The sequence below is a fragment of the Tachypleus tridentatus genome, chromosome 2, assembly GCF_004210375.1.
Source record: "Tachypleus tridentatus isolate NWPU-2018 chromosome 2, ASM421037v1, whole genome shotgun sequence".
Classification (NCBI taxonomy): domain Eukaryota; kingdom Metazoa; phylum Arthropoda; class Merostomata; order Xiphosura; family Limulidae; genus Tachypleus; species Tachypleus tridentatus.
Genome location: NC_134826.1, coordinates 90,855,852 through 90,868,072, shown reverse-complemented (window position 1 = coordinate 90,868,072; position 12,221 = coordinate 90,855,852). Strand labels below are relative to the sequence as shown.

General features: G+C 34.0%; 1 protein-coding gene across 1 annotated transcript; it reads left to right on the top strand.

Annotated features, from left to right (window-relative positions):
• Positions 1-787: 787 nt before the first annotated feature.
• Positions 788-10,703, top strand: LOC143244501 (uncharacterized). Its single transcript, XM_076489301.1, has 2 exons — positions 788-1,283; positions 7,907-10,703. Exon 2 carries the CDS (start codon positions 8,207-8,209, stop codon positions 10,355-10,357), a length of 2,151 nt encoding a protein of 716 aa, XP_076345416.1. The 5' UTR covers positions 788-1,283; positions 7,907-8,206; the 3' UTR covers positions 10,358-10,703.
• Positions 10,704-12,221: the final 1,518 nt, after the last annotated feature.

Below are 12,221 nucleotides of genomic sequence, written 5' to 3'. Positions count from 1 at the left end.
TGAAACATCTGATAGCAATATTTAAAACTACGAGAAGTAAGATTACTTAATATTTACTCCCCTCTTACGGAATAACGTCATTCCAAAAATAGAAGCAAATGTTTGGAATTACATAAATGAATATATTACAGCTAGAATTTTGTATATTAATTTTAATAAAGTCTATTTGAGGGAAGTTTTAAATGATATGTCATCGCGCGTCAGAATTTCTGGAAATAGCTTTCAATGTTAATTTTTTCGCAGTACAAGAACCAACAATTTTAATTCAATATATATAATACACTAACGAATAAGATGTAGTAAGTAATACGTTGCTTTTATCAAAACACACGAAAAATATAAGGAATTTTGTGGAATTAGTTATGGAAATGTAATGTACACATTTAAAAAAGGAAAATAGATACAAACAGGTAAAGTTATTGCAAAAATAGAATTGTGTTGATATTCACTTTTTACTTAACAGATACAAGTAGGTCAGGTGGGTTAAGGCGTGCTACTCGTAATCTGAGGGTCGCAGGTTCGCATCCCCGTCGCGCCAAACATGCTCGCCCTTTCAGGCGTGGGTGCGTTGTAATAGTGGCCAATCCCACTGTTCGTTAATAAAAGAGTTGGCGTTGGGTGGTGATGACTAGTTGCCTTCCCTCTAGTCTTACACTGCTAAATTAGGGACGGCTAAATTCAAAACAAACCAAATCTGAAATTATTTTCTTCAAGTGCATTAAACGCCAACAGATAAGACTGAATAAATAAATGCATTTAAACAGCTTCCTTTAGACACAACTACGTGAAAATCACACGCTCTCCAGTGCTGGTGGCTTTACTGTTTTCCAGCTAACCTTTTTTAGGAAGGTACGTGTAATCACAATCAACGTTACAAAACAAATGTAGCCTCAAACTAAGTATTGCTAAACGTTTAGGCTGCGTGGCTGAGAAAACAGAAGTTTAGTCTAGGACAGGCCGAGAACATGTTATAAAGTTTAACTGAGTTGTTACTGAACTACTCAGTTTTCATGTGTTAAACTTCGTGAAATGATCGAAAGAGGGTGGAATTAAAGATTTAACTGTGTTCAAGTAAAAGAAATCCAGCTGATGAAATATTATTTTAATATTGTTATGTAAGTGATTGTAATGTTCAACAATTGAAATAATTACTACCCTTATTTATAATTTGCTGTCTGAAATTTAATGAGAAAAGAAAGCGATTGCCTTGGTGTAGTCAGGCGTAACAAACAACTTTCTCAAAGTTAACAACTCGAAGACTGAAAACGTCTTTATTTTCAAAGGTAAGCCTACTTTCTAAGAATATCCGGAGTTTGTTTCGGACAAAAGTTACAAGCTGATATTACTCAAAATATTTTAGCACGTAATTTGTATCCAGTAACTGTGTAGCTTGTATTTTAGAGCAAGGAATATAAAGAACACAATTCTTATATGATTAGTCATTATGTTTTTCTTTTAATTTAACACGTACTTGTCGTATAGTTTGGTATTTAAACCGGAATATCTGATTTGTAACTCCAATTATAAGTACTATTGTTGGAGCACAAAAATGCGAAAAACAAAACAAAAAAGTCGCTGTATAAACGTTTTTCAGTTTTATTTTTAATAGATCATATTAATATTAATAATAACGAAAAGCGATTAGTATAATATATATATATTTTGTGTTTATTACTGTTAATTAAAATATAAGTAAGTCATATATATTTTTTGTAACATTTATCAGTAATTATAAACGAGTATTAGCTATGTCAGTATATGTATAGTTGTGTTTTTAAATGTTTTAGCGCTAATTATAATGATAATAAAAAACACGAGCACTAAGTATGTGTATCAAAGAATAGATTTGACGTATTTGCTTCTCATTTGGAGTACTGGTATTAGTAGATCATGTTCTAGTGAAAACAGTTAGTGTTTTGTTTAAGGCCGGCATGGCCAAGCGTGTTAAGGCGTGCGATTCGTAATCTGTGGGTCGCGGGTTCGCATCCCCGTCACACCAAACATGCTCGCCCTTTCAGCTGTTGGGGCGTTATAATGTTACAGTCAATCCCACTATTCATTGGTAAAAGAGTAATCTTCCACTGCTAAATTAGGGACGGCTAATGCAGATAGCCCTCGAATAGCTTCGCGCGAAATTGAAAACAAACCAAAAAAAAAAAACTTCCAAGAAGCAACCGCTAAGTAGCTTTGTTGTGTAGTGTGCTGACATTTAGGAGCAAGTAAATTTAACTCGTTTTTTTCTTTTCAGGCATCGCAAAAATAAATAGTCAGCCCAAACTAAGATTTTCAGCCGAAATTCTCATCAGCTGGGATTAATATTTATGTCATTATTATTATTATATATTGTTGCATGTAGAAATGTATATTATTTAGATGTACTTAGATTTACATAGTTATTGCCCTTTTAGCTGAGTTGTACATTTGAACAGACTTGTTTAGTGTATACACTTTTGATACACTGGTGATTATCTGTTCACAAAGGCTGTCCTATTGTTGTGTGAATATCTAGGTGTAAATTGCCATATACTATGCAAGACGTAAGGTTGTATATTTCTGTGACTTACAGTATTTTAAATTACTGAATTTGAATAATTTAATACGGATTTTAATTCTTTATAGTATTGACTAGATTAATACATAACTTTCAGTTTTTGAATATCAACATTTACACTGACTAACTGCAGTAGACTGTTTGTTTAGACTTTCGCGCAAATTTACACGGGGGCTATCTGCGCTAGCCCTCCCTAATTTTACAGTGTGATGACTAGATGCCTTCCCTCTAGTTTTACACCAAATAGGCTCGCCCTTTCAGTCGTGGGAGCGGTACAATGTGACGGTCAATCCCACTATTCGTTAGTAAAAGGAATTCAGTAGACTGATAGGTACAGTACGTGAAGTTTTGCATGTGACAGTGCTGTTTCAGTGTTTGGTAATATTGCTAAGTAAGCCCAAACTCTCTGAGTATTCTATGACCTAGAACAAATTAGTCGTAGAAGGTTTTTTGTAGCTTGCCTGTTTTTCATATATAATACTAATCGCTATCAGTTGCAATTAATATTGTAGAATTTAACAGCTTCTGTGTAGAAATTATTGCATAGGCGTCTAAACTGATGGCGTATTAGGCATTACGTCTCACTTGGACCAAGTTCCCTAACTTTATGAAAGTTTCGGTACTTGTGGTGAGCAGCACACAGATAATCCATTGTGTAACTTTGCTCTTAACAACAAATAACCAAACCGTTTGTTGCTAAAGGCAGCAGACTTTAATTATAAAGTATACAGCAATTTAATAATTAACCGCAGAGCTAAAAATTAAATAAAAATATGAGTTAATTTAAAAGAAAAATGAGTCGCTTTGAGTAATCATTTTTTCATCAGGCAGAAGCTATTTGATCTTTTTAACATTTGACGTTAGAAGTACAATGATTTTGCGTAAACTAGCACTGGGATATAAAAAAACAAAACCAAAAAATTCCTGTAAGAGGTATTAAAAACTGGAGTGTTTTCAAAGTGTTACTCGTTCTTCATTAGGAACTCCTGATGAAAAAAGAGTAAAACTTCTTAAATTCTCTCACGAGTAATAAGTATTTGGCATTTCAGGTTTCTTTAATACTACACTAAGACAAACTTAAAAAATTAGTAGCCTGAATTAACTTGTTTATTGCACTTGCACGCACATATCTAATGTAAAAAATCACAGAAACCTCAGGAAAACCCCCTGATATTGCAAGGAATTCTCTGTTATTGCGGTAATTCCGGTGAAGTCGTTTTTTTTATATAAAGAGAGAGCAGGATATCATATGAAATAACTGTTTTTTGTTTCTCACTGATTTCGAGTTCTTCTCTGAAGTTACGTTTTAGTAGTTTTCAGAAAAGAATATCCATAACGCCTATGAAAAAAACTTGAGGCATATTCGGTTGGATTCAGTGTTTAGGCATAAAATAACACAAAACAAAGTATAAATAAAATTTTATTTTGCTAAGAAGTTTCCTTAGTTGTAGAATGGTGATACGTTTTTATTCCAAAATTGGCCTAGTGATAATGGCCCTCGACTTAGTCTGAATCTCTCGGATACGAATCTCGTTTACGAACATGACGGTTAATTCCACTAATCGTTATTAAAGAATAGCTCATAAATTGGTGATGGATGATTTTGGTTATCTGCCTCCCCTCTAGTCTATTACTTCAAAATTAGGGACAACTAGCGCAGATAGTAGCGTCACGTAAAATTCAAAACAAACAGGCAAATCATTCTAAAATATTTTTGTGATTCGATCCATGACCCCCTAGAAATAATGATAGTTAGAAACGAAATAATAGTTATTTATTTCTAAATACATTTAATAACCCAATTTATTCACATTTTTCATACGTCTTCACCTGACCAGAAGTCCTCTATAATCTCTTATGACGCAACTACGACTACAGAGTTAGAACGCAATTTTGTAGCAAAGAGATAGCGAACCTCGGATTCACAGTTTGAACGTACTAACCACTAGACTACATGTTTCCTTAGTCAAAGATAATTTTAGTGTTTAACTTTAGTTGGGAATGTAAGCTGATTTTTAACTCTCTCTCTGTTTTTTTTCTTTATCCTATATATGTGGTCAAATTATCATTGAACGTCCTCAAGCACATTACCTAGACTTTGTCATAAATTTTTAATGATTACTCGCCATTTCTTTTTATTTCTAACGAAAAGGTTGAATTTATTTTTCTCCATCTTCACGCCTGATGGTTAGAGCACTCGATTCACAATGTATGGCTCACAGGTTCGAATTCTACCATCGAAAATGCTCGCATTTTCAGTAATGGAGGCGTTATATTAAGATGGTCGATCCCAATGGTCGTAAACATGCTCGCCCTTTCAGCCGTAGGGGCGTTGTAATGTTACGGTCAATTCCACTATTCGTTGGTAAAAGAGTAACCCAAGAGTTGGCGGTGGGTGGTGATGACTAGCTGCCTTCCTTCTAGTATTACACTGCTGAATTAGGGACGGCTAGCGCAGATAGCCCTCGAGTAGCTTTGCGCGAAATTCAAAACAAACAAACAAGCCCAGTGGTCGTTGATAAAGATTAGCTCAAGAGTTGGCGGAGGTGGTGTTGATTAGCTATTTTTCCTCCAGACTAGTCGAAATTAGGGTCAGCTAGCGCAGATAGCCTTCGTGCAAACTTCTACAAAACAAGTTTTCACATTCACATACTGTAGTCGATGCTTAAATAAATCACTAGTATTTAATTTTCTAACATATTTAAATTAATGGGTCATATACTGATGGGATTCGTAAAGCTTACAGATGGTTTAAGGATTCAAGGAATTTGTGTTACTTGTTTATTACAATCCCATTTTTCAGTTAGCAGTGAAATCCATGTGGCAGTCTGTGTGATTTCTTCTTGACCTGTAGTAGGTTTTTTTTTTTGTACGTGGTTTCTCGTATACAGTATATCTGAATAGTATGTGTTATTTCTTACTTGCTTGTGTTGTAAAAGTACAGAAAATGGCCATTGTTCCTTTCAAATTTTGCTTTTGTGACCTGGATAATGAAATTTAGAAATTAACCTATTTTCTATGTAAAAAACGGGAAAATTTGCACATTTTCATTTACATAAGGTCTGAATAAAACAACATATGAATCAAGATTTATATGTATTTATACTAAAGTTATACAAAAATGTTTAGAAGTGAGTAGTTTTTCGAGATTTGCGACTGTAATATAAACCACTTTCACATATCAGCCCCCCAAATATAGTCTCGGCATTCGACTTTGTTAGACCAAGGTCTCTGCTCAAGTAATTGAGATCTCTTTGGTTGGGGTAGTATGGGTTTCTCCCACCAGCTGCACTTCTGAAATTGTAATCTGGATCTTCAACGTCTTCCTCCTCTTCTGATTTGCTGCTCCCTTCTGAGGATGGCTGCTTTCTCTCTGGCGGAATGGGTAGCTTAGGGCAGTGTGGCACTGGGGCGATGGATAATGGACATTATAGCAGATGCATTCTTACCAGCCCGACGTTTGGAAGGGTTCACCATGCAGAAGTAGCAATTGCTTGAGTGGTCAGTGGGTTCACGTCAAATTCTTGGAACAGCGAACTTCATGGCTCTCTTTTCCTCTCTGTACCATTCTGCAAAAGAGCAAAATAAAATTGTTGTTATAAAGAATAAATTTATTTCATCCACAACTAATGTAAGAGGTTCATGCAAGATATTTTGTGATATTTTTTCTATATTGTTGGAAATCTTAAAAAATTAATTAAAAGATATTTAAATTTTAAAATGTCTAAAATTTGTATAATATAAAATATCACTATTCAAGCAAGCAAACATTATCTGTCTTACCTTCTAGAGGTTTTTGCAGTGCTCGCAGGTAAAATCAGGTGCCAAGGGTTTGTCTTGATCTCCGACAAACATGCCGAAGTATGCCTTGTAGGCTTCACACATTTTAGCAGATGCTGTCACAGAGTACTTTTTTCGCTCTCCTCTTGATAAATTGGCCAATACATAGCAGAATGCGTCTGAAAAATCCTTGCAGCTTCTTGATGCCATCTCTGATAATATTAGATAGGTCTATGTGTCCACTTAGGCAGCTAGAACTAAACTGAAGTGGTGAGTTCCTGTATATATATTACTATAAAAAGTTCTAGAAAATTCTAAAAGGTTCTTGAAAATTCTTGTAATTTCGAGAAAATTCTCTATCAGCTACTCAGCACTGAATTTATCTGGAATGTTCTGGAAAATGGATAAATTTGAGAATTTCATTACCCAAGTCACAAAGCAAAGTTTGAAGAGAAAAATAGTCTTTTTCCATTTATTTAGGCCAGGCAATTGGGAAATAACACTTTCTGCTCAGGAACAAGAAAAAGTAAAAATTTGTTAAACAATGTAATTAACCTTTCTTAATGCTTTGAACTTACACAGATAGCAACATATCATTGTAACTTGTAATTCTCTGTTTTTGTAGTTGGCTTCTGATGTACAATGTATCATTGCCATCTGTGTAATTTCTGCTTCGTTTTGTATATTTGATTGTCTTCACAGCTTGCTTTATTGTTTAGCTTCTGTGTTTAGTACAACAATGATTTCAACGTTGATTTGCTGGTGATGGAATTTCTCCAACTATTTGGTTCAGTAAAATTATCACTGGAATCAGTCTTCTTTGTTTTTGACTTCCAAACCAATTCCACTAAATATATCTGCACTTTATTGTACAGATATTTTTCAGCCTAGCTGGTTTAGTGTGGGCTTATTGTCACTCCGAGCATAGTTCGAACTCCTGTCATAATAGAGGCAAAATTATGAAGTTCATATCTTGTAGTACAACTTCTATTGTGATTAAACAGCGCTTTAATCAAACAGTGGCTACATCAAGGCACACAGTAACGACTTTATAAGTCACCGATCTCATTACTGTTATTAAAGAATAGCTTTAAATGTCCAGGTTTGAAATTCTGTTTGTTTGTACCGAATCTTGGATACTGCGGTATCTCTTCTTCTTTTGAATGCGATTTACAAGTATCGTCACTTTTTTAAGTATTCAGCTTAAATATGATATATGAACAGGTTTTTTGCATAAAACTTGATATTTCATACAATGTCAGAGATAACCTTAAAGACTCACAACGATTACATTCGGGGTTTTGTTCCTCGCGCAGAGAAATCGTAGATAATCTCTATGTAACTGTGCAAAAACAACTATAGGAAAGGAACATTGAGGTACTAGGAATGTTTGTTATACGTCTACTACTTCTACTGCTAACGTGCACTGTAAGGAATTAATAAAGTCTTCACTCAATAACTGAACTGATACGCCAGAATATGATTAATGTTTCATTTTATTTCGCAACAAATAACATGTTAAAATGTTCAAAAAAGCTATCCTGTCTCCAAAGCCTTTTATAATTTTTTTTCCAGAAATCATGTTGCTGGCTGGAGTTTTTTATTGTACTAACACTTATCCTCGCTACCAATTCCCAAGTGGATAAGTGGTCTCCAGGATTTAAGAACAAGCTGAAAACCTTAAGAAGTCACTATAATGTTACTGCAATCCCGAACTGCACTGTGTCCATTTACACGGAGCAACTTCGAGTGTACTGTCGTGGGGTGACCATCGAGTTGATAGCCCATCGTGTACCCCAGCAAACGTATGAACTGAGTATAAGTAAAGGAAATTACACTGTATTAGATCGTTCTTTATTTTCTCATTTAAAACAAATGCGAAGATTTGAACTGTACAAAAACAGAATTACTAACATTATGCCAGAGTTTTTCAGGGGGCTCTCTCGTTTGGAATTTTTAGGTTTAAGCAATAACTTCCTTAAAAAATTACATCCAAATCTTTTTCTTGAAACTCAAAATATAACGACATTAGATCTTTCTGGTAATTTAATTCTCTCATTTCGGGTCATATCTAAGGCCCTTTCAACATTAAAACACCTTGAAAAAGTAGATCTTTCTAACAACAAATTAATTCGTTATGTACGCTTCAGTGACGTAGAAAACCTGCGCAACAGTTCTCTACGGGACTTGAATATTAATAACTGTATTCTGGAAACAGTTGAGAACGGTTCTTTTGGGGTGTTATCAAATCTGGAGATTTTAGATTTGGGAGAGAATATTTTATCAGAAAAGGCTTTAAAAAACGCTACTTTAGGTCTACGGTACACGCAAATAAAGGAGTTTAAGCTAGCGCAACTCAGTAAACTGGCAAGTTTTCCATCAGATAGTCTATCGCCTCTTTCTAATACTTTTGTCGAATCTTTGAATCTCGATGGTAATCATTTTTTGAATATCCCACTATTTCCAAACATTCCGTCTTTACAAACATTATCCTTAATGTCATGTTCTGTTGAGGACTTGGGGCAGTCTTTGCACACAGTGCCCAATCTGGAAGTTTTAATTCTTAAACGCCATAAACTCGCCTCTATAGGGCAAAATCAGTTACGCCCTCTTACCAAGTTACGGAAACTTGATGTTAGCGATTACGTTGGTGATTGGTACTCATACAACAGATTATTTTTGGAAAATAACTCCTTTTCAACTTTAAAAAATTTAGAATACCTTAATCTGGCATCAAACCCAATAAAATCTTCAATCAACAGATTATATTTTAATGGTCTTGAAAACTTAAAGGAGTTGGATTTATCTTCAAGTTTAATAACTAAAATAGAAGATTTTGCATTTGAATCTTTGAAATCACTTGAGCGTCTGTTATTAAATAACAACAATATCATAGATTTGAATAATAATACATTTCACGGCCTCACAAATCTCACATACCTATTTATAAGGTCAAACAACTTGATTTTAAGAAGCTATTCATATCCTTTTCATAAGATGCCATCTTTGGAAGTTTTGATTTTAAGTGATAATAATATAAGACTTTTGGACTCTGCAACATTTTCGAGATCCTCAAATTTGGAACTTCTTTTTCTTTCAAACAACTTCGTTGCACCTTGGAATGATTCACTTTTTGAGAATAATCCAAAACTAAGAGTTTTACGGTTTAAAAAAAACAATATTAGATATGTGACTCAAGCAATGTTACAAGATTTTGTAAAAGTAACGGAAGAAATAGACTTGTCTGATAATCCATATGATTGTTTTGTTTGCGGAATGGAAAGTTTCCAGAGATGGATAAGCAGTACTAATGTTATCATTAAAGACTTGCATCATTTTCCTGAAAAGTATGCATGCAAAAATCCAAAAGATTTAGAAGGCAAGTTTCTCCTATTTGTGAAGATTCCAACAGAACATTGTATCGCATACGTTGTCAATCTAAAGTTGGTTCTTTCTTCTTCCATTGTAACATTAGTAGCTGTTGTTTTAACAGTTCTCATAATTGGGTACTACTTCCGTTGGTATGTTAGATACTGGTGGTTTTTAATTCGCACAAAAGTAAAACGCTTCCGAAAAACCAACAAAAGTGAACATTTCTTGTACGATGCCTTTATTTCCTACAGCGAAGATGACGTAGCATGGGTATATGAGAAGCTTCTTCCTGCGCTAGAGAACGAAGAAACGAAACTTCGTCTGTGTATCCACGATAGAGATTTCGATGTAGGAAGACCAATAACAGAAAATGTGCTCCAGGCGATTGTAAAGAGCAGAAAAACAATTCTTGTTCTGTCCAAGTCCTTTGTGAACAGCAAATGGTGCATGTTTGAGCTTCACATGGCACAACACAGACTGTTTGAAGATGATCGTGATGCACTGGTGTTAATTCGTTTTGATGATTTGAACGACAAGTTACTTACCAAGAATTTAAAATACTTAATCAAGACAAGAACATATATTCCATGGCCAGAGACCCAAGATGAAAACAACCTTTTCTGGCTAAGACTAATAGATGCCGTGTCCAAATGAGACGATAATGGCCGATTTTGACCTTTAGTAACTCTTTGAATACTTAAGTGGTTAGGAAGAAATTTTTAAGTATTTTAAAATGTTTAACTTTCAGTGGACATTTTCTTGGGTAGTCTTTTTCTCAAAAAAATAATTTTAGTAGAATCTTGAATATATAACTGTTAAAGTTGAGAGCTTTTTGTGCATACAGTTTGGTGCATAATATTTATTAGAAAAGGAAAACAAAATTTCAAAGACATGAAGAATTCAGATAGTTGTAGTTGATTTAGGATGATGATATTCAAGTAGATTGGAGATAGTGATGATGGTACTTATTGATGAATAAACAGCTTAAAGTTGTGTAGAACATTTAGTGCTGACTAATTATTACTTTTTTTCTTGATCAGAGCAAACTACTTACACAGATAACAACAAAATATTAACCCAGAATTTAATGTGGTTAATTTAATAGATTTTTCTAATTATATGTGTGTAAAGTTATAAAGCAAATTTTTATAGTGATTGAAATGCATTGATATGTATCATTTGGATGCTTTCAATTTGAAGGCGTTTCCAGCCGTAATCCTAACAATATCTGGCGACGTGTGATCAGTTCAGGAGACGTAGCTTAATCTTAAATTCAAATACTAAGTTTAAAATGTAAAATAATAATTTATAATAAGTAATATGTAAAGCTGATCATTAATAATAAGTTCAATTAAATATATATTAAACATTTTAATCAATGTTCTTAATAAACTGATGTCAAAAAAGTATAGAGTATATATTTACTACAGTTACAAACATATACAATACATATTTTTGATAAGTAGTGGAAGATTCTTTTGTTTTGTTTTTCGTAGAACAAAAGGGCTAACATAACACACATTGGTAAAAAGAGAGTGTGCGTTAATAATCTACGGTTTATTTTTTTATGTAACGTAGAAGCAATATGACTACCTGATGAAGAACGTATGGGTCTGATTTCTTTAGTTAATGTTCAAGATGAGTATTTGGAATATTAAATATTTAGTTGCCATGCCAACGAAATTCAGAGCTTAAGACTCCAGTCTGTAAGATTAACAGAGACTAAGCCTTCCACTAACACGTCATCATTTTCTATCAAACATACTTAAACACATTCTCGCCAAAAATACTAGACACTCTTTCCATTATTCACTAGCCGAAGCTACTAACTAGTTTTTTCGTCATGTACTCACCAGTATTACTAACCATACTTTCTCTCACGTACTCTTAAATGTTACTAATCAGTTGTTTCATAGTGGTACAGAGGTATGTTTGCGGACTTGTACCACTAGCTATCGGTTTCGATACCCATGGTGAGTAGAAGAGCACAGATAGCCTTTTGTGTAGCTTTGTGCTTAATACAAACAATCCATCATGTACACACCATTGTCACTGTCTTGACTTTTCATTATTTATTCACTGATGAAACTAGCCATATTTCCATCATGTACTCTAAATAACATATTTCCTCACATTTAATCGTTGTAAGACAACGGGTTTGGGTTTTTTTGTTTTTGTTTTTTCGAAAACTACAGGATTTGCTAGTAAAAGTAAAGCTGTTTAATTACCTAACTAATCAGGAGTTTCTCGCTTCAACTAAAAATGAGCCTGATTGTTTTTCATATTAAGTACTGTCACTAACAATAACTAATACTAAAACCTCAGCCTGTTCTCGATCCTCATCTCGTCCTCGTGGGATTACATCAGTAGATCAACAACCACTCTGTCAAAGCAGAGCGATATCTAAGTTTTATTTTTAATTCTTTTAATTCCTAAGTGATTTTAATCATCGTCCCCGTGCTTTACTAAAATAATTTCTGTTTGTAGGTTTGTCCACACACAACTTATTCTTACTACA

Coding starts and splice junctions, on each gene's coding strand:
- LOC143244501 (XM_076489301.1), top strand. CDS start 8,207: ATGCGAAGATTTGAACTGTACAAAAACAGAATTACTAACATTATGCCA.